This window comes from Homalodisca vitripennis, chromosome 1 (genome assembly GCF_021130785.1).
Source record: "Homalodisca vitripennis isolate AUS2020 chromosome 1, UT_GWSS_2.1, whole genome shotgun sequence".
Taxonomy (NCBI): Eukaryota; Metazoa; Arthropoda; class Insecta; order Hemiptera; family Cicadellidae; genus Homalodisca; species Homalodisca vitripennis.
This window is the reverse complement of record NC_060207.1, coordinates 172970867-172994969: the sequence shown is the minus strand read 5'-3', so window position 1 is coordinate 172994969 and position 24103 is coordinate 172970867. Positions and strand designations below refer to the sequence as shown.

The following is a 24103-nucleotide window of genomic DNA, read 5'->3' as shown; positions in this document are numbered from 1 at the left end:
TCATATCTCCTTTCTGTGGCATGTCCTTTGATATCTTATCGTATTTTCTTTTGAGAACTTTAGTATTTGAAACACTTTGTTAAGTATTCATATTTTAGTAACCTCAAATTATTACGATCAAATTTTAACTTATAGCAATAGCAATATATTTCTCTGTCTGTTTTATAGCTACGCCACTGAATGTAACGAGGTTACTTTGTTACATTAGACTTTCTTACGTCTTTTTGGGTCTTTCGATACTCCGTTGTATTGGTTTATTTGTATGTAGACAAGAGTAATTGCCTGCCATTAATTACGTTGTAAAATCAAGGTTTAATGAAATAAATTTAATTGCGCTGAGTCCTGCAGCATCCAGCTTTAAAAATGTAATATATATATATATATATATATATATATATATATATATATAAATTATATATGTTGTTGTACCAAATTACTGAAATGTGTTTAATTCAGAGTAGAAGCTAAAAACACAGTGGTACATTTTAAGAGGCTTGTCACATTGATTGCCTGCAATAATTAAATTGTGCTGCATCCTGCAACATCCAGCTTTGAAAATGTAATTTAAATATATGTATGCTGTACTAAACTACGGAAAGGGGTTTGAAAATACAGTGATACATTTTAATAGGTTTGCCAGGTGCTGAACTAAATTAAATTCAGATGAGTATAGAGCGAGAACGCGCGGACTGCCCATTCCACTATTCTAATACACGGGCTATCTGTAGTTGGCAGGAGGGGCCCCTCCATCCCCACTCTTTCTCTCCGCCTCGGCTGATCACCCCATTAAATTCCAGGCGTGAGGAGCTCGTATCGTTGGGGCGGGCGGACTAGGACGACTCATGCGCACGCACCGCTCCCCCACCCCTTCCGGTGATCATACGCACTGTTACCACCTCCCCTCTCCTCATACACGAATTAAATCTACAATCTTAAGTACAAAATGTATGTTTGAAACACCGACAGTACCAATTACGAATAGTGTGGCCGATGAAAGCACCCTTTACTAACGAACAATATAGTATTACTTTAAGCTTAAATCTTTTATAAACAAACAAAAATTTGAATTTGTGACTACCGAGGGGGGGGGCGCGCGCCCCTCGCGCCCCCCCTCTGGATCCGCCCTTGGAAACAGTGCAACTTCAATTTTTACCTTCAGGTTCTCCAATAGTGTACAATTTACTAACCACTCAAACATGCAACTTCAATGAATAATTTCTGTACAAAACGTTGTACTGTATGGAGTGAGAATGATTTAAATTAGTAATACCAATATAATTTGCTCTTAGTAGATGGCCATGGTATCTGGATTATTAGAGTTTAGTATTATTCAGTAACTCTAGAGTCTTTGTTGTAAATCGAGTTCGTTAATATACTTAATATACTCATTCTGTAAAATTTATGAAAAACAAATTCTTAAAAAATTCAAAAGGTGATCTTTTGTTTTTTTTACGTAACATTACATAAATATTAGCAGTTACCGGCTTTGAACGCGATTCCTATTTCATATTAGGTATGCCTACACCATAGAAATATAATTTTCAAACGCCACAGTAAGCACTTCTGAAAATAAGTAATGGTCACTGGAAAATATTCCAATCGTCTGATCCATTTCAGAATAATTGGACTATGAGTTTAAAGGGAAATGTTTTGAGGCCTCGAATTCGGAGAGTTATCAATGAAATACACAACTTTCTCTACAGTATTCCATAATATTTGAATGAATAGGCCCAACAATATTACAGTAAGGGAAATGTCCTGCTGTCTTTGATTAATACGAGTACTTTAGCAAAGATATTTGAAAGCTTGATAAAAACTCAATTGTTAAATTATTTTATTAGTAGTTCATTAATTTCATATAATCAATTTGGCTTCCTTCCAAAACAAGGATACGGGTAAGGCTATTAAGGAACATATACAATATATTGCTGAATCTGTTTATAAAAGTAAATATACAATGGTAATTTATATCGATTTTTCAGAAGGACTTCAACCTGGTGTTTATTGAATTATTATTAAGATAGTTATATGGGATAGGAAGTGGGTGGGGGAATGGTTAACCTCATTTTGTAAAGACAGGTGACGATGGTAGTAATGTTTTACAACTGAGATTTGAATCAGAGTGGAATGTTTGGACCTCTACGTATATCATTTATATAAATAATTAATTGAAACTAAAACTAAATTCTAAACGTTTTGCACATGCGGATGATACAGGTCTAGTAAAAGCATTTTGAAAAAACTAGTGTGTAGTGACCTAAAGTACATATTAACAATTATATATTGTTGTTTTATATATTATATATATATATATATATATATATATATATATATATATATATATGTATGTATGTATGTATAACATTAGTTTTTAGTCAAAACAGGTGTTGTTGGTGTAGTTATATATATAAAACTGTTTAATAGAGCATAAACTATAAGTAAATACTGTAGTATATGAATAAATAGTAGTGAAATAAAAACTTGATTTTTTCGACAATTTTTATCATCATACGATACATTTAAAGTCATATATACATGGATGATTACAACAAAACAGTTCATATTTATCATGCAGATTACTGAAAGTTCTAGTTCTATTAAAAAAAGTATACATTTGTATATTATACTCTGTATATATTTGTATTTATATTTTGTATTTATATACAAAAGTATACATTTGTATATAAAAAGTATATATTAACAACAACTATATATTTTTGCTCTATATATATATATATATATATATATATATATATATACATAAAACCAGTTATATATATTACAATTGGTGTTTAGTTTGCAACATGTGCTCTACTTAAAAAATATTTACAACTAGTTCTAAAAAAAGAATCATACAGTATATTTGAAGACTTAACATGCGAAATGAGGACTCGGAGTGTAGACTCTGCAATAAGTCTGAAGAGACTGCAAAACACATAATACTGGACTGTGAGAGACTGGGAGCAAGGAGAAGGGCTCTTTTCGGTGATAAACAACCAGGCGACGAACCAGATGCTAGTATCGGGGAAAAGCTTCTTAGCCTAATTAAGGGCACGAAGATAGGCTTACCCCTCTAACATCAAAGGGGCACACAATAAGCTCAGGTTGACGTGTGAGGATCTATGAATCCACCCCAATATCCCAAAGGAAAAAAAAAATAACATGCGAATCAAAAAATATTGTTTACCAAATTCAGTGCAAGTTATGCCCTAAAGATTATATTGGCTCAACGATAAATTCTCTTAGAACAAGGATGACAGGGCACAGGTATGCATATAAACATAAGAAGACAGAGCAACCTCTAGTGGCACATGGTTTAATACATAATTTAAATTTTGAAGAAACATATTCAGTGAAACCAATTAGAAAAATATCAGAAAATTTAAGTACAAACAGTCTAAGAACCATGGAACAAGCCCATCAACTCGTCACTAAATCAAAATTTTCTAGTGGATTAAATTTGAGGTGTCTTAGTCAACAAAGTGAATTTATAAAATTAAATCATATGTTTACCATTCTACATAATTCATTCTTAATTTTCATTTTCTGTGTTGATGTTTTATTTTTATTATGTTCTTATAGCCCTATTTATATGTTTGTAATTTCCTGAAGACGGCTTAAGCCGAATTATAGAAACTGTTAATACATTTGAAGATTTCTTATTGAAGATTTATATATATATATATATATATATATATATATATATATATATATATATATATAATTGGTTAATAGAGCATAAACTATAAGTAAATACCAACAAATAAATGTATACTTTTTTTAATAGAACTAGAACTTTCAGTAATCTGTAGGATAAATATGAACTGTTTTGTTATAATCATCCATGTATATATGACTTTAAATGTATCGTATAATGATAAAAATAGTCGAAAAAATCAAGTATCTTAGGTTAATTATCGATAGAAATTTAAAATGAGACTGTTATGCGATGGATTTAACTGCAAGATTAAACAAAATAAACTATGCCTTACATCATATGAGGAAATTTCTACAAGGAAAATTAAGCAATTTTATTTTTCATGGTTTGAGGGAACTATGAGACATGGTGTTATCCGCTATGGAGGTACATACAGTTCTATCCTGCAAAAGTGTATTATTATTAATGATTTGCAATGAGAAATATTCGTCATCTAAGAAAATTACATAGGGTAACACATATTTTTAAGGAATGTAATATATTTACTTTCAATCAACTATATGCACTGTACTGTTTATTGTATATTAATAAAAATCTGTACAGATATGTATTTAATGAGTATTCCCAAAATACGAGTACACGCTTGTCTTCCAAATTCACAGTTAAAACTGAAAATCTGAACAATGTAATGGCTATAAAACAGTTTGCTTATGGAGGAATATAAATATTTAATAATTTCATTATTCAAGGCAGCGAAGAGCTATTGTTTGAAAGTAAACTAAAATTTAAGATGAAAGCGAAACAGTATATTCGGCAAATGATAATATAATGAAATACTCCATGATGTGGTTCCTGATTATGGCTTTGCAGTTGAAGAGTTTTATACATTTGATTATATTTATTGAGTTGTGTTACTGGATTTTTTCTTAAAAGTGTTACTATTCTGTTATTGAATTTAGAAGTGTATTATTTGTTATTATTGTTGATCTATGTTGTTGTTATTTATTTATTACGCAATAACCTACACATGTATGTGTACACTCGTGGGAGAGCTTACGTGCACTGGGTGTCTCTTACAGTAGCTTTTAGCCAAAACAGGTGTTGTTGGTGTAGTTGTAAACATTATTTATTATTGAAGACTCTTGGAGCAATTGGAAAATTCTTTAAATATGGAAAAAGTATTGTTTCATTAAAATTTAGTACTATTTAAAGTATTTATTATTTTTTATTAGGATATAGTTTTTTTTAATGGTGTATATACTAGTGTTAAATTATTATTTTTATTATTATTAGTTATAAAAAGTAATTTAATTGTAGAGTATTTTTCCTGGGATAAGATGGGAGGAGTATTTTACTTTGTAGTAGCTTAATGAAAGTACTTAAAAATTGTATTAATAATGAATGTGTTTTCTGAATCGCGCACGTGGCGTGTGAGGCACATGTGATCATGTATAAAGTAACGAATTATTAATAAATAAACGTATTTGAACTGTGTACTGTGTGAACTGCAAACACACACACACACACACACACACACACACACGTAACCATATTTCAGCTTATGTGGTCAGTTTATCTTCATGAAAAATATGTCTGTTGAGAACATATTCCACATGTGGATCATTTTTCACCTTTCAAGGACAGTGAGAAGATAAAGAACAAAATATACTTCTTTTACAGAGTCATTAAAGAATTAAGAGAGTGGAGGCCTTATTACTGTTCTTAGTGCGTACAGACAATCACAAAATTTTGTGTACATTTTTGATTTTGTAGTGGATATCACGTATAGGATATGGTGACAGCTTATGCTACATTCTAGGAGCTCCCCAAGATGGATGTTCTGGAAGAAGAGACGTTACCTGGTAGCATGCCTGGCCTTCCTGGGGTTTTGCAACGTCTACATCATGAGGGTGAATTTGAGTGTAGGCATAGTCGCCATGACTACCAGCTACACAGTCGTCTTGGAGAACGGAACAACTATTGAAGTACTCGTACTATGTTTATTATTACATCTCTCTCCCTGCCATTCTCCTTGTTACTACCACACTAATCTACATTATTACTAATCACGCATTGTTAACTCTTGTACATTGTTTATTTCTAGCAATACCTTTTTTGAGATGTATGGAAAACTAAGTGCATACAGTCAGCTTGCATGTTGTATTCTCTGTATATAACATGAAAAGCTCACTCATACATAACTTATATCTCCCGATACCTCAGAAATATGAAATTTGGTTAACTTATGCCTTAAAATATAAATAGAAAAAGTAGAGTATTCTTCTATAGCTCGACATCCATCAGGGTTGAAATAGATTTGAAACTCATAATGTTTGAATGTTTGTTTAACATTCATGACCAATAAAAATTTATAAAGCATGACATGTTTATTAATAATGTTATTTAACTCAGTTTAATTGTTTATCTTCGTCAGAACTTAAATTTCTAGTGCTTAAATAATAATATTAATATATTGTAAAAAACATAAAGTTCAAAGTTGAACTAACTTAAATGTTTTGTAAAAAGAAAATTACTTTTTTATATACGGTGACGAATAATTAACTAAATAAATATTAAAAATTACAAAAATGTGATAACTATTAGGAAAAGTTTATGATAATAGTTATGGTATACCACTTTTATGAATCTTTTAAAATAGTTTTTTCTCGTTTCCAGATAGAATTTTTGTGTGGTCGTAGTCCATAAATGCATAACAACTAGTAATATGTTTGAAATTTTAGGACCTCAAATAGTCCATCAATTTAGGGAACCATCCTAAAATGTTTATTAGAATTACCCCGATCCCCCTATCAAAGAACTCCTTCTGAGTGGGGAGATAAGAAGCTGATGGAGAGGATAACAGCGATAAATTCTTGCTCAAAAGTACAAGGAGTGTTAGAGATCATAGTATGTCTACCAACTGCATGTGAGGATAATTTAACAGTTATTCAGTACTTTTTTCCTCTTTTTCGTAATTTTGGCAAGTTTTTACCTCTATGGCTTAGATAGTTCGATTTTCGTTTTGTCTTCTTTACTCTCGGTATTCTTTGCCAATACGCATTGTATTTGCGTATCTTGTTATTGTTATGTTTTGTCGACGCCATTCGCCATGTTGTATTCAGGTTTTGATGAGTAGTTTTACCTACGGACTATATGTTGGTTTGATTCTGTCAGATTGGAAAGTTCAGATATTTTGTAGTTTTTTAACTTCGTCATGGAATTTTAAGCTCCTTTTCTTTGTGTAACAAATGTAGTGGCCATTGTTCTCTATATACTCCTCTTCATTAAATATTATGCAAATTGGCCGTTATTTTTTATTTATTTATTTATTTATTGAAGTATTTATTTCTTGCCTTCGGCTATATTAGTTACATTTAGTCTTATTTTATTTTAATTATGTGCTTGCTACTTGTGTAGGCCGGTTGGCCCCCGGGTAGGGCAATTTTCCGACGTTACAACATGTTGGATGAAGTGAGCGCTCACGAGATCTGAGCTTCAATTTAAGTACTATCTCGAGGGTGCTTTTTATGCCAGTAGTGCGGGGTGGCACTGAAGGCCATCCCGTACTACTAATCCAACGTTATTATTTAAGCATTCCTCATTTTTATATCTAAATACTTACACAGCCGCATGTGAAACTGCCTCACTGAATCACTTACTCACTCAGTCAGTCACTTACAGTATTTCCATAAGATTTAGACACAGGTAGAAATGCCACAGGTTGTCTGGAAATCTATTTAATTCATGCATGATTTTGACTCGGGTATCCACAAAATGTGGGTGAACGAATATGTTTCGTAATTTCAACTAAGTAATGAACACAAAAGCTAACTACTTAGGGGTTTTGCTGTATATCTTACGACTTTTACAAAATGGCCATAAACTATAGATTAGAGAGGAAATCCGTACACCCTTCATCTACGAGTATATGAAGCCGAAGTATACAGCCGCATGTGAAACTGACTAACTGACTAATTAACTTATATATAGATACAAATTCTAACATACTTCTCAAAGGGCTATAAACTTGAAATTTGGCACGTAGATGCATTTTGTGTATAACCAACAGAGCAAGTCTGAACACCTGAAGTTTTTACTTTTAAACGTCTCAAAAATATTAACGAAAATTAGCCCATATTTAACCCATACAGGCCTTTCTTTTAAGACTGTTAACGGGTGAACCGTTTGAGCTAGGTCAAATCTCATCAAACATTGTCAGTGAGCAATGAAATTAACAACAACAAAAAGTCCAGTGTCTTTTCGTTTCTTACGGTTAAGTGAAAAAAACTATTGGATATTTGAAATTCCTGCGATTTTCACGTTAAAAATAATGATTTCAGCTTGATAATAGCCAAATCTTTAGTCCAATTTATTGTACTTTTTAGAAAATTATATGATCTGCGAAACTGGCCTGATGGTTATAATTTTATATCATAGTACTTATATTTGTTTTAAATTAATTTATTCTAGTTGCCATCTCAGTTACTCTTAATACCAATGTAAAATGGCTCGGTACCCTCAGTCACATCCATGTGAAGGCAATCACCATTATTGAACATAATGTTTCTCATAACGAAATCAAACTTCCTGCATCTCCACCGGTTAACCAGAATAACGCTCACAAAGTCAAATGTTATGCATATTTTGACAATTTCCCCGTGCCTTTCGTAAAAGACCGATAGGGGCCGAACTAAAGATCAAAGTTCAAATCTGATGGAATAATCAAATACCGGAATGAAGCTGTCTACAAAACGATTTCAGTTACTTTTTTGTATCTTTAATGGTTGAGCCACAAAATGTACCTAAAGACAAAATCTGTAGCAAAACATACTAAGTTATTATTTTAAACCCAGTCATGTTGGTGTCATGTATACTCTACTTCTACTTTTTCTCTCGAGCTCTGTACCGAGCAAACCATAGGTCTTAGCTGAAACCTGACATTGACATTCTTAGATAGTGCAAAACGAGAGGTTATATCTCAAATATGAGGGTAGAATTGAATACCAGAACTAATTTTCTACAAACAGGTCCAGTCACTTTTGGTCGTATCGCCAACTGTAGTAAGCGACAATGCGTCCTTAAAGATAAAACTTTGATTAAATCCAGAAAAATAACAAACTACTGTCTACCTTTAACTCCCTGTAACAAAACGTATCACGGAAATTAACCTATTAACAAATTTTTACTTATTCCCTACTTTGGAATTACCTATATCTGGAGCCTGGGGGCGTCGGCCCCAGCGAGCCGGAGGTAAGTCTATTGTACTATTCTCCTATACCTTTATTTTTTAATTTAGGTTGGAATTTTGACAAATAGTGTGAAGTGGCTAAGTAAATAATTATCAATCTGTACCTATTTATGTGGCAAAACTGTATACAATTGCATCTTATTAGATAAACTTTCATATATATGACAACACTGATATAATTTTTGTGGTTTTGTTTTTTTTTTAATACACTATCTAACTCAGACACAGGACTTTGATTGGGACTTCAAGAAGCAAGGAGTGATCCTCAGTTCCTTCTTCTACGGCTACTTGAGCACTCAACTACTAGGGGGATGGTTGGGCGCCCGTCTGGGTGGCAAGTTCGTGTTAGGGGTTGGAGTGCTCGTCACTGCACTGCTCACCACCCTCACACCACCAATCGCCACTACCAGCTTTTACCTATTCGTCTTCGCTCGGATCATCGAGGGATTGTTTGAGGTTTGAGTCATTATACTTTCGTACTTTGCAGAAAGTACTCGTATTAACGTTTTTAGTTTAACATGTACCGTATGACGATAACACATGGGGGTGGTGACTTCTGAGGTCGTAGTAATAAATACTAGAAATACAAAGTGTACTTATAAGTTCAGTTTAATTACGAAAACTTAAAAGCACCACTTTTAGATGGTAAAGGAAAAGTTATGTACTGCCACGTTGCTGCCAATTAGAATATAATAACTAAAAAGTATATCTTCTAGGTGGGCCTAAAATATCCAATGTTCTATTGAATTATGCGTACGACGTTTTACTTTACAAAACAATAATATTTCACTTCCCTTCGCAATAGGTAGACTCACAACCCGGGTGTCGGCGTCTTGGCACGAGACATTGAAGCTGTAGTCTAAGAACGGTTATTTCTAGAAGAGGAGTAGAAGTTGGGAAATGGTAGCCATCTATTCAAACAACACGTGAGATACATCAGCTACGTAAACTCGCCTAAAACAAATTCGCGACGGTATTAGCCATTTAATGATACAAATTACTATTTATAACAACGTGCTCGTCGCCATAAGGACGACGCCACAACCTTTATCTATCTCAATCAAGCAAATAAAAGATCTTCAAGGGTAAGTTACTTTACTATTCACATCTTTACTTTACGTTACATTCATTTTATACGTTTGGCATCAAAGGGCTAATTTAATAATACGAAAAGATAAATTTTACTTACGGACAAAGCGCGCGAGGTCTGATCGGTTACGTAGTTGGGCTGCTACAAAGGGTTAGAAGAAAAAATTCATACGCGTGCCAATTAGGTAGTTACTCCGCCCAATAATTTAGTTCCGGAACATTGGATGTAAAATAATATTATATTATACTGGCTGATTAGGTTGCGAAATTTACATTGTATGAAATTTAATTAACTAATTTACGGTACAAACATATATGTTTAAATTATTAAAATTATTAATAATAGTGTACAACTACAAGATTTAAAGCTAAGCACTCTATCTTATAAGTATAATAAAACAAATATTTATTTCTTCTCAAATATGTAAACATTCAACCATTGTTAAAAGATGACATTTACATCGTTAGTCATTCTTGAACGATTAAAGCAAAGAATTAACTCTATTTCAGAGAGTATTCATGTTTAATTTTTATTCTTTTAGTTTAGTCATGTTTGTTGCTCCCAGTTTGGTGAGATAGCCATTGCAAATCTCATGAATCTCTATTTCCAGGGAGGGACATATCCCGCTGCCCATGCTCTCTGGGCTCGGTGGGCTCCTCTGCAAGAACGAAGCTTTCTAGTAGGGTTATCACTTTGTGGGACTCCCGTGGGAACGGTATTGGGTCTACAGATGTCCGGAGTGTTGGGTAGTGTCTTGGGCTGGCGGGCTATTTTCTACATCACAGGTGACGTATGTACAGATTAATATCAACATCACAGACAAAATAATTACATGGGATAACAGAATTACGGAAATTTGACATAGTTAAGTGTTACAACAAAAGAAACACGACGTAGAGTTTCGAAGCTAACTTCTGTCTCTTCTTCACGTGAAAAATATAACATATAAGTATGCAAATATATACAATTAAAAGAAAGGAATAGTAAAGTTAATTTAAAGGATTTTACGGGTCAAATATGAAATATAATTTTATATTCTTGTCAAGAATTCTACACGTATCTTTTGCAAAATAACAATTTATTAAAAAAATACATAGTTTACAAGCAAGAAACTTTGATAATGTAAATAATCTTCTGGTTATAGTACTCGCCCAATCTCCACAAATGACAAATGAGTGGTGTGTCCTTTCAGATGAAAAAATAAATGTGATTAAGTTATGTATCCTTAAATAAACTTAAGATTTAATTCATGACCAATAAGCTACTTGGTAATATCAACCCTCACGGTAGAGCATTGACAGCTAAAATTTTATGATAAAGGATCTGAATGTTCATAAACGATTTAAGATTTTTTTTAAACCTGACTCTTTGGTGGTGCATTTTATTTTGGATTATGACATGATGTGTCCAATCTGGTCTATCATAACCAAACACATAGTTTTACAAGGCTTAGCTCATTGAGTCTTTGCTCGTGTTGTACAGTACATTTATTTAATTGAATTCTGAATGAATATATATGTATATAAGTCAATTAGTAGGTATCTAATAAATAAACTTATCAAAAAATTTTCAGGTGTAAAAATGATATGGAATACACTTCGGAACTCGACAAAAAAAGCGCTTTACGTGACCTGGGCTATATGCTTAAAAACTTCTCATTCCCTTTTAATAACGTAAAAGAATAATAACAATTATCACTCTTCTTTGATAATAAAGATAAACAAAACCACACTACTACCATTGGAATCGTAGTCAGGTTAGAATAATTTGTTTAACCATATAATTAATAAATTATATATCTATAAATGTAAAGGAAACATTAAACTGTATGGCAGTAAACTATTTAAAGTCCCCCATTGAAATTGATCAATCAACGAGGGCATGCATTTGACGCATAATCGTAATCGGTAGGCAAGTCACGGATTAGATTTTTTAATCAGAGTTTTACGGGGGTGTCTTCGTAAGATATATCCAAACGATGAATTAACGTGTGTTTTATTTTATTTTACAATAATTTATTACTTAAGCAATAGCTTTATTAACAAATATGTCATTTTCTGAAAAAATTTATAAAAAAATATAATTTCATTAAGTCATAAAACATTAAAAACGTGTCACTTCGTGAAGTTATAATATTTTATTGTATTAGTTATATAACTAATACAGTTAAAGGTTTGAATTACATAGCCTACATTCTGAAAAACTTTCAAATTGTTATCCTCAGCAGTTTTTGTTTGAGCCTGGTTACACAGTTGTTTATCACTAGTGATTATCTTGAGGATGACGGGAATTTTATTGTACAGTAATAAAAATTGTTACCCTTTCTATTGGAATAGTATCTTATCTTATATTCTTATCTACTAACCTTATAATGTATAATCGAAGCTAGTACCTGACGTGCTATAATTATTTGGATTGTATCCTTTTTACGTAAAAAAGAGAACTCCACATTACGAGTTCAATCTTCTTTTTCTTTTTTTTTCTTTTTTTTTTTAAAAAAAAGGAGAAGTCGATCCCCTTTTAAGCTTTATTCTGCCCGTCCTCATGGGCCACTGGCCTGTGCGAGTTCAATCTAAATCTGTCTTAAAATATGTACGGTTTAGGAATAAAGATTCCTCCTGGTTAAAGCGAACAGAGTAGATTTTACGCGGGACTACCATCTGTAAGTTAAAACTAAAAGTGAATTTTTAGTTTAGATGGTTAATTTGATCAACACTGATGGTACGATAACTATGAAGTCATAGTACTTGCAACACTTATAAATATTTAAAACTATATCGTATTGAAACCTTACAATACACAATCTAAGACACATTCATTTGTTTTTAAACACGAGAAATTGATTTAGTTACAATCAATCAAAACTAATTTAACTTATTTACGTATAACTATTCAAATACATACTTTGTATACTTCCAAATCTATTGTACAGGTGATGTTACAAATCCTCATGATATATAAAAAATTACACGTTGTTTAAAATGACCTGAATAAGTAGAATACTCGAATAAACAAACCTCGTTTTCGTTTGGGCCTATAATGGATAACAACTGAGGTATGAATATTAATTATCAAAATTTTATATAGCCATCGTATTACAACTTGGAGAAAAAAAGAGTTATTTTGTTGTGTGTAAGAATAATTAAAATAATGCTTGATATTTAAAAAAACAATTTTTTATATACCTTGTGAAATACCCGAGTATTAAATTTCGCACAAATGCGAATAACTGCATCCTAGAATCCTTTTACCTTTAGACTAGACATATTGGTGAAGAATGTATCCAAGAAGAAATTGATACAGTTACGGCAATACAGTTTAACCACTATTTCTGCAACTTTACTGTATATTATTCATTATTGTACTGTTTAACTCATCTATTTTCCAATTTAAAAATAATTACACTATAATAATAGGTCATTATTAACTACGTTCAAGCGATTCATCAACACTTTTTAAGCGGGTAAAATTTGGTTTATTAATTTGATTTTTTTATAGGTCTCTTGAGTCTTGTGTGGTCCATAGTTTGGTTATTAGTGGTCAAAGACCGCCCAGAGGACGACCCGAACATATCTCCTGAGGAGCTGCAGTATATCAAGGACTCCATAGCCAGTGTCCCTCCTGCAAGCAATCAGGTGAGTGAAATATGATGAAAGTTAATTACAAGAAACAATATCATCAACAGTAGCTTTAAATACATATACACTTTCATTTAATACAAAATCTCCTTACCCCTTATTCGTGGGAGAAATGTATGGCTTTAATGCAGTGGTAGTTCTGTTTCTACGAGTATTATGATTTTTTACTTTAATTAAATTTACACCACTGAGAGAAAGTATTAACTTGTTACAGGTGACACATCCGTGGCTAAAGATCTTAACTTCCCTACCGTTTTGGGCTATTGTAGTTGCCGATTTTGCTGTAGGCTGGGCTCATTACACCATGCTTATTTTGCTCCCTACATTTATGAAAGGTAGATAATATATTTTTGAAATATTTTGTACTGTTAGAAATTGAACCAGTAACCGGTAGGGTGCTGTTAGACTTCCTATATAAACCCCTGGCTTTTATGCGTTACTGTATTTTCAAAATGAAAGCTAAGAATACCCGATCGCATATTTTAGTTCTTTATTCAATGCACTTCATGGAATAAAAAATATCACATGTCAAAATCTTATATTATTGATCTCAGTTGTTTACAAATTTATGTTTATATTTTTTCTCGTTGCCATCATGGCTAACCATAAGCCATATTAACAATATTCACTAACGCTCAGCCAAATATAGCCAAATATCGTTAACAATCAGCCAATATACACGATTGATACACACTCAACTTTGATTCAGTGTGGGCGATCGCGTTTCTGTTCCCTTCGCAATCGTAACCATCTCTTTGCTAGATTATTTCCTGACTTCTAAGTTTTATCCTTTATTATACTAGTTACACAATAGATAAATCATTCCTGTGCACGAGGTGTGCTGAGGTTCAAGGGATTAGTTGTGTAGATCAACACTAGAGCTGCGCCACGACGAGCGTTCACGTATCTTAGAAGCTTAAAAAAAAAACCGCCCTATCTGTTAATAGTATTGAAGTGCCATGCCACGTGATATCGATAGCTTCGCAATCGCCTCCCTCATTGGTAACTAAAATTATCAAAGGTTTCATATACTGTGTTTGCACTAATTTATATGATTGTTTAAATTTAACAATATATTAAATTTTTAATAAAAATGCGGTAAATAGAACATAAATCTATTTTTTTGTTGATAAAAGTAAAAATATGTTAATAATAAAGTTTGCTGCTTTCTCGGGGTGACTCAGTACATAGTACATTGGTTTAATTAGCGTTCGGCTTTAATGCATGAGTCAATTTTTTTTATTTATAACATATATGTGAGACTCATTTGTTGAGAACGTATGGTGTAGATATGAAGAAAAATACTGCCAACTTATTATTACATATTTAGATGTATTCGACTATAACCTGGCTGAAGCAGGGATCATATCTTCACTTCCGTATGTGATGATGGGGCTGTCCACTCAGTTCTTTGGAGGCATCAGTGATTGGCTGCAAAATACAAATGTTCTATCCACTACACAGGTGAGTCATATTACTCTATGACTTTGGTCATTCCTCTCGCAATAAAAAATGTCATTTCATGTTACTGTGTGAATTTAAACTATATACATTTCATTTTTAAAGAATAAAACTAAAGAATAGGTAGCTATAACATAGGCCAACGTTAATAGATATTCCATAAATAAAAACTATGTCTGTAAAATCTTGTAAACACATCTATCTGTTTGGCAAATTCAATATTTACAGATACAGAAATGTGAAATCCACATTCTTGGACAAAACATGTGTTGAAACCAAAGAATACCTTTTTAAAATACCTTAGAAATACTTTGTTGCTAGTATTTTAAACATAATATCTAACAATATCAGTCGTTCACCGATCTCCAAATTCCTAACCACCCCTTCCCAAAACCAACCAGTAGCAACCGTTCAGTAACACATATGAGATTTTAATTTACACCCTACACATTTACACGTAAGGGTCCAAGCTATGTTTTATTTCTTGGTTTTTTTATAAATTATATTGACATTTTTGTAATACTTCACTATTAGTACTAAAGTTTGCATAATTAAACATGAAAACACAAATATGGACTTTTAAAACTAGGCCTGTTTATTCCAATAAGATATTAGACAGTAATAACAATAACTCACAGAAAGATGTGTTATAATCTTTGAAGTCTCTCTTTAAATTTAAAAATTGCAAAATCGTCAAATTACAAAACTTAGTTTCTTGTGATGTATCGTTCAATGCAAAGCATTGCCGAACAAACAGATAATATTTAAATATTCTAAGTTTTCTTATATTAAATATAAGAAAACTGCTTCGTAGTGAACAATTAATTTTAAAACATGCAATTATAGAGCCAAATCCGCACGAGAAATGGTCAAATATATTAAAACAGCAGTTATTACGGCTTCTTCTTGCAGTTCTGTACGCGAACGGAACGCGCATGATCGTGGCAACAAAGTCCTGGGCAACTTTATGGGCTCCATAACATAACCAATGCCGAATTTGCCTCTGAACATATTTCTGAGCTATTGTGATATCTCACGGGATTCTATCCGTTTTTTGGTCGTTATTGATTTATAGCATTTGGATCCCTTGAAAGAATATTCCATGTTCCTCCCTACAGTATGAATTGAGGATTACTATTTACAGCACAAGTGGATTTGCTGCAATATAAAAATATTGTTTTTTTAATAATAAAGACCTTTTAATTAAATTTTGCTTTTGGTAAATTACAAATACTCTCATTTATCTATTTACTATTTCAGATACGCAAAATATTTCTGAGCGGGACTCTGCTGGGCCAGGCGGGTTTCCTGTTCCTGGCAGGACACTTGCGGTCCTCTATTGCCGTAGTCCTGTGTCTCATTGTAGATCTCGGACTGGAGGGCATCACTTTCGCCACTTACTAGTATAATTCATAGTTTCTCATGCATACATTATTTTACATTACATAATTAAGAAAATCCATAAAATGTTGAAAGAATGTTTTGCTCAATCAATCTATGCTAGGTGTACTAATCTGTGTCTGGGAAAACCAGTATCCTAAAATTCAAGGCAAAATCCTTCATCTGGGTTTCAAGATCCACTTTGCTCCTATGCTCGGAAAACGTAAGACTTACTGGAATAATGGGTTACGCCAAATATCTAATCAGAAGTTTTTACCCTTTAATAGTAGTAAACGTAGTAGGCTACAGCAGTTTATGTTCTGAACCCCACCTGATTTTCTATATATATATATATCCTTAGAAACAAAGCTGACAAACACTCGGTCTGAAATCTGTCGAACTCGGTTGCTCCACCGTGCTTTAGGATCGTGCCTGAAACATCATAGTGCACTTGAACGTGCACGTTATGATACAATAAAATATTTATTAATCTAAATTACATGTTATTGTATAGTCTAAATATCTTCGATATCAAAAATGCTAAAAAATCGTTTTGAGATTCATCGTCGCCGACTTTTTTTGGATCTCTTCAGATGGACGTAAACTCCAGATTCCAGGAGTCAAGACTATTACGCCTTCAGATTTCATACGCTACACTAGGCGGTAGGTGAAATGGTAGCTCCATTTCACCTACCGCTGAAATGGAGCTAAACTCAACACTCGTATTTTATTAACCCCTCCCCACCATAACTACTTTATGTGTAAAAATCTCGGTTGCTCCGCTGTGCTTTGGTATCTGATGAATCTGTTTTATTAGCGGAGAATATTTTAAACTTTAGACGCACACATTTAACTGAAAGGACTCCTCAGATATTACAGAATAAGTAATAACCAGTTTATCAGCTATTCAGGGCTAATTAGCCGCTGCCAGGGCTTTCCTAAAATTGTTAGTAAGAATTCAAAATCTACCTCTAATTTCCGAAAGTTTTTAACCAAACTAGAGACAGATTCCACACCACGAACTAGAGTGGAACACCATTCAAAGACTTCAGACACTCGGATCACTTTATATACATGGCAATGATTGCTTTAAAATACTCTAATGTTCGGTTTATGCAAATTAATGACATTAAATATGCGATTTATCGTCTTAAAACAACAGACAAGATTCCTTTGACTACCATATACCTTACCCTCACACACGGTACAAGAGTTCGGTAAAGATGTTTTGCCACAGATAAAAGCCCTAATAATAAAATAAAAGGTGAGCCTCGTTAGTAAAAAACAAAGATAAATTACAGAAACTTGCTTTTGAACAAATGAAAGAAATGGGCATTGTTTCTCAGATGTACTAAATATCTTGATAATATACCTATTCATTATATACCTTAATTCTCCTGAGTTAATATAATATAAGAAATCGTGAAATGTTTTGAATCCTGTAATCTTAAATATTATCATTTTATATCTAATTTTTAAAATTACAAATAGAGGATCTTAAGTGCTGCAATCGGGTTTCCAATGTGTTCATATTGTTTTGATTCCTCAAACAATATTTGTAAAAACTCTTTTGAGATACTTTTAAATGCAAAAAATAGAACATTTGTTTGATAATTCCACGAGGTTTGTAAGGATTTTAAGTAAAATGTTAGAAGCTTCTTGTAATCAGATCCAAAGAAAAACTGTTAAAAGGATATTAATTTTGTATAGAAGGTGTATATAATATAATTAAGACAATTACATTTAAAAAAATAATTTCCAAAAGAAATTAAGTTTTTAATGGCATTTAAAAAGTAAATAAAAAAAATTAATATTTTAGTTACAAAAACATTATATACTTTTTCGAGGCTTATGAATTAAAACGATTTATATAACCCAAAAATCTTCCACCTTAAAAATAACTCATCACTCCGCATCCTATCGGTTAAAGAAAATTTGGTGATGGATATTTTGAAGCCCAAATATGTATCGTAACCTTAGAATGGATAAAAATCCAAATTACTTTCCTCATGATGCAAGTAAGACCATTTATGAATTTTGGACCCTTCCTTCAGGAGAGTAGTGTTTTATTTAATCTTCTACGAACATTTTTTATAATTTAAATTTCTTTTAGTTTGTTCGATTTTGACCTGATTTCAAACATAATCATACCGAAGCCAACGCAATTTATTTTATCCTTTCCTATCTTTGTTTTAAATTGATTATTGTAAGTAAATGTATAGTTTATAAATATTATTATTAAATGCCTTATTGTACATACCTGAAATAATAATAGTCATAAAAAAGATTATGCTGCCATGTATTTGTAAACTACCAAAACAATGATAATATTTGTATATTTTTTAACGTCCAACCAGAGGATAATGTTCTAACTTTTGTTAATTTTCCAGTGTCAACTGCCTCGACATCGCGCCCCAGCACGCCAGTGTGTTATTTGGTATCTCAAACACCTTTGGAAGTTCAGCTGGGGTTATCACTCCCCTGCTTACAAGTTTCATTGTCACCGATAAGGTAACTAACTAATACTGTGTAATTACAAGAAACTAAATATATCGGGTTTTAACGATTGTTTTTTTTTTTCATAAAAAGTACGATTTGTTCGTTGAGTACAGTGTAATCCAAGGCTGTAACAATTTGAGCACTTTATTCTTTCTATCAGCGATAATCCACAAACAACACTAATGAAAATGGACTACTTGCCCAGTTGTTACCCCTAGTTATATTTTTCTCTTCAACATAAATTATTGGACCATTTACAACCAATTATCCGACTGAACAAAAAAAAAAAAAAAAAAAAAAAAAAAAAAAAAAACATAAAATCGTCACTGATTTAGAAAAAATTATAATCTCGAAATTTCTGCAAACACTTTGTTTCGCTTTTGCCTAAAACTACGAGGAAAATTCAAACCCTAATGGTGTTTTCATTTCATTAAAATTTGGAGAAAACTTTGTGTTGAATAAACACTAAGCGTAATTTTACTTACAACCCATAAAATCGGCACTTTAGTTTCGTTGTGAATGGGATGAATGGTTATTGTGGAGGGGACAGCAATATATCATTCATTGATGTATAGGTGACCCTCAAAAACATTGTGCGTAATGTTGAACACTTATACCTGCTTTTATTCAACGTAGAAGTAATAAAGTGTATATTTTGTATTAAAAATCAAGTAATCGCGCGGATTAGTTTCTTTGCCAGTCAAACCATGCTTTTTACAATTCCTATTGATCCAGAACTCAGGAAAGAGAATTTAAGTTTTATATTAACTAATATGTAGTATTAAATTTGCAAATAATTCCAAACAGTTCAAATCTCAATTACCTCCTGGTGTCAATGGCGTTTTATTCTGTAGAAGAGTTCTTGATCATTTTGAAATTATAGTTGATATTAAAAGTAAAACCACAGTACTGATATAAAGCACCATCTATAAAACATGTTTTTTTCGTTGTAATTAGTATTATAGTATTATTTATAATATAATTGACGCACATTATAAAATTCTTTGTTTGAAGTTTGTTTTTTAAGACGGAAGTATTGTGAAGGAAACAGAATTCTTTTGTACATTTGTCTTCGTTCAGTGAAAAAATGTCAGTAATACTAAGTTTCGAGATCTGCAATCTGATCTCTTCCTTACGTGAACTAATCTAACATATAACAACAATCTAGGTTAAAATAAACTAATCATTCCAGGGCGTTGTAATTTTCGTAAGTCAGGAATCACAACGACCACGTCAACTACATGTACAAAAACTCTAAAACAAGCACTTAATTAAAAAAATCATTAAAACTGAATTACAAATTACAGACCACAGTAGGTATGTACTTACCGACCAACCACGAACAACTGACCAGAGGTAAATGACGATCGTCACAGCAGAAACAAGATGCTGGTACAAAGGGGAGTGAACCTTTTTTATTATTGCAATGAAATGGTATGATTTGTCTGCAATAAATAATAATATTATCCAGTTGATTTCAACACATTTGTCTAATTGGGACTTTGTAATTTTGTGTACTTCAATTAATATCTCTTTACCTCTATTTTAGCATGGTTCCGAGCAGTTATCATTATTTATCTAATCGAACCAACCAATTAATAATTTGTCAGTGGAGACGAAGATGCACGGGTAAATGTGTGAACTGTACACCACCCTCATTCAGCTAAGAGAGCTCCTAACTAAACAGACTTAGCGCCTACTAGCCGCTTGATTTGGCTGACAAGACGAAATTGAATCTACTAAATGACGATACCAAACACATCATCTAACAATGACAAAATATTCAAATGTTGAAGTTGTGATAGTACAGAAATAAATACTGTTCTGGTACTGGGAAATTACAGTATGAAAAAGAAGGTTTACATTATCATATTAAGATGGACAATGAATATAGGACATTGGGATGATTTTGGGATGACCTTTCTTCGTCACTGGTTTATGATCCTCTGGAGCAAATTTGGGTCATAGAGGAGAGAGTTGAACAGCTCAATAGTAATGGTAATGCAATTCTGTTTTTGGTTGACATTTAGCAATTTGGGTACGATTTTCGCGGGGACCGGTCTCATGTCCAAATTCTTGATAAAAATCGAATGACAGGAGCAAATCGATATGTTCAGGTCCTTGGCAACTTCTCTAGCGGTGATTCGACGACTAGCCAATACTATTTTCTTTACTTCACCAATGTTTTCTTCTGTTCTTGACGTGCTCGGGTGTCTGGCATGCTGTTCGTCGTTCACATCTTCTCGGCCCTCTGAGAACGTTTTGTACCCCCGATAAACGTTGCTTCAGTCTAAGGTAGCTTCTCCATAAGCCACAGTCAACATTTGAAATGCGTCCGCTAACTTAACTTCGTTTTTAAAACCAAATTTAATACAGATTCACACCCACTAAAAACCCAATCGGCTCAGGCATTACTTCCTCTTGGAACACAAAATTTATTGTGACGTCATTGTATTATAACGTCCTAAATCTAACCTAACCATTCTCGCTGACAATGACAAACTCAAACACACATGACGTCATTCAAACTTCACTCTTACAGTTTACAGATCAAGCAATACGATTTTGTGAAATTTTTGTGCTCTTAATTATCCCAGCGATTCATCATAAACTCGTCAACAGAGTAAATGCTTTTGACACCAAAATGGTTTTCAACTGAGCTTTTAATTTTTTTTCATTTTGTTGTTTAATACCTTCAGGGAGATTTTTGATTAGTCTGACACCAACTTAAGAAGGCAAATTTCTGAAAGCATTTGTTCTGTGTTGTTGGATTCAAAAGTTGCCCCTGCCTCCGGTCCCATGATGGTGAACATCCCCGCATCGAACCAAAACGCACTTTTATCTGGAGTAAAGTATAACCTCGAGAATATAGAGGCAGGGCAAACTCTGTATCCTCAACTCCCTAAAAGCATCTCTGCACGACTCTCCGGCTCTCAAACCCAAAATAACTCTCACGGCTTTTTTTGGAGTCTGAAGACCAGTTCCAATTTGTGTTTTGCAAAGCTACTCCAGAGTTTAATACCATACCCTAGATGAGGGTAGATTAGGCCAAAATAGGCCGTCTTCAATACTCCGATGGAGCAATACTGTGCCAAGTTGTGAAGAGCCAAAATATTTTGCACATGCGTGGTCGATGTGATTATCCCAGGTCAGACCCCGATCTAGGTACACTCCAAGGAATTTTGTAGATTGTGTTTCCTGGAGTAGAACATCATCCACAAACGCTGAAGGTTTTGTTTCAGAAACTTGATTCCGCAACACAAATTTTATGAAATTTGATTTTGATTCGTTTGTTTTCAGGTTTATTTCAGAAAAAAAATTGAATACAGGAATTCAGTTCAGAAAACATTATTTCCAGGTCCTGAACTGTTCTGGCTTTGACGCAGAGAGCCGTATCATCCGAATACTGAACCACTTTTCCATTTTGGATTGATTGGTTCAGATCATTTACGTATATCAAAAAGAGAATTTGACCAGAGGATAATATCCCTGCGGGGCTCCATGGGTTATCAATGGGTTTCGATTTTATTTATTCAGTTATGGTTGAAATTTATTGCATAAAATGGGGTTTTCAGAGTGCGGAGCAGTGGGAGGTTATATTCTACATCGCCAGTTCTCTCATGGCGGTGGGAGCCGTGTTCTGTGGTGTGTTTGCGTCTGGAGATAGGCAGCCCTGGGCGGTGGAGCAACAATCTACTCTACCGTGCAAGAATGGCAACACTGGTTGCTTGAACAATGCATTCAGTGATACCCATGAGGATAAATCCTAACTATAATGACTCTAGATCTTTAATTTATATACTCGAATGTGTTGAATTACTTTCAATCAATATTTACTGTGAATATGTAAATAATAACATTAACAATAACATTTATTTTGTTTATTAATAACAATTGTTTTTGGTTACGATCACCAATTTCTAACCATTGCAATCCAAATTCTCAAATCACAGTGTTTAGATTTTTATAATAATGTAGAAAGATTCTTAAATAAGTACAACTAAGAGTAAGCTATAATGCCTTCTATATTATTTTATTCGTGTTGAAAATAGAAAAATAGATTTTAAAAGTGTCTCAACGTTGCTCTTATCTATAACGTAATATCATATTGGCCTATTTAATTATGTTATTAAGATCCAAAATAAACTTATTATACGTACCTAGAAGAGCATAATCTATAATTTTCGGTTTAAATGATGGTTAAAGTTATTATTTGATGTTTATATTAGTTTTGTGCAATATACGAACTATTAGTCTAGGTCCCGAACCCAATTTATATACAATAAGCACACAATCGTGTCTCGTGAAATCGATATGATAATTTGTCCTTAAGAAAATTGCAAATTTAGCTATCGGCTCTTGGACTGGATTTACTCCCGTACATATTTTAATATTTGTTTGTATGCGCTAATGTTATTTATAATTTATATTTAGTATATTATTATTATACATTATTTTTTAAGTATATATCAAATTTCGTAGCTTTCTTAGTGAAAAAACCTTTAATGTAATACGATAGCGCCCTAGGGTAGTTTAAAAAATATAATTAGGCATATATAATTCATCACGCACCAGGTACTCATTTTTCAGGGTTCATTATTAAGAGGACCAGAGGTTAAGGAAACTTGCGAGTAATTGTTATATCAGGTTTTGCACTTCTAATTAAAAATAATTTTGTTTCCAACGTAAAATTTGTGTTTTGTATATTGGCCCAAGAATGAATATATATATATATATATATATATATATATATATATATACATAAATAATGTCTAATGTAATAATGTCAAGTGCAAGTCCCTTGCGCCTACTTTCGGTTCTTTTAATTTACTTTTAGCTCTAAGATTAAATGCCATAGTGATAGTTTTTTTTATGTTGTTGCACTGACTAAGAAAATAAACAAATATGCGGGTTTTGGAATCCAACATGGATTTCCAAAGAGTTTATTTGCGATCTGCGTTGTTTCAGGTATGAGAGGAATAGTGTGGCACCCCTTTGTTTTTCCTTTGATTACAGTAAAATTGTTAAGGGAGACAACCAGTTTCGATAACCTTATGTTACAATTCATAGCTTTGATCATCAAGGTGGGTTCTAGAACATTGTTTACATATTATTTTCAATGCATTAGA

General features: G+C 32.7%; 1 protein-coding gene across 1 annotated transcript in view; it reads left to right on the top strand.

Annotated features, from left to right (window-relative positions):
• LOC124352744 (vesicular glutamate transporter 2.1-like) overlaps nucleotides 1–23665 on the top strand; it is a 29038-nt gene extending 5373 nt beyond the window's left edge. The window contains exons 2-11 of the mRNA XM_046802392.1: nucleotides 5478–5643; nucleotides 9129–9362; nucleotides 10607–10781; nucleotides 13495–13631; nucleotides 13849–13969; nucleotides 14965–15098; nucleotides 16356–16498; nucleotides 18866–18986; nucleotides 22550–22821; nucleotides 22857–23665. Of these exons, the coding sequence (XP_046658348.1) occupies nucleotides 5478–5643; nucleotides 9129–9362; nucleotides 10607–10781; nucleotides 13495–13631; nucleotides 13849–13969; nucleotides 14965–15098; nucleotides 16356–16498; nucleotides 18866–18986; nucleotides 22550–22744 (1426 nt within the window). The 3' untranslated portion in view covers nucleotides 22745–22821; nucleotides 22857–23665. The remainder of the gene's footprint in view (nucleotides 1–5477; nucleotides 5644–9128; nucleotides 9363–10606; nucleotides 10782–13494; nucleotides 13632–13848; nucleotides 13970–14964; nucleotides 15099–16355; nucleotides 16499–18865; nucleotides 18987–22549; nucleotides 22822–22856) is intronic.
• The last annotated feature ends 438 nt before the right edge of the window (nucleotides 23666–24103 follow it).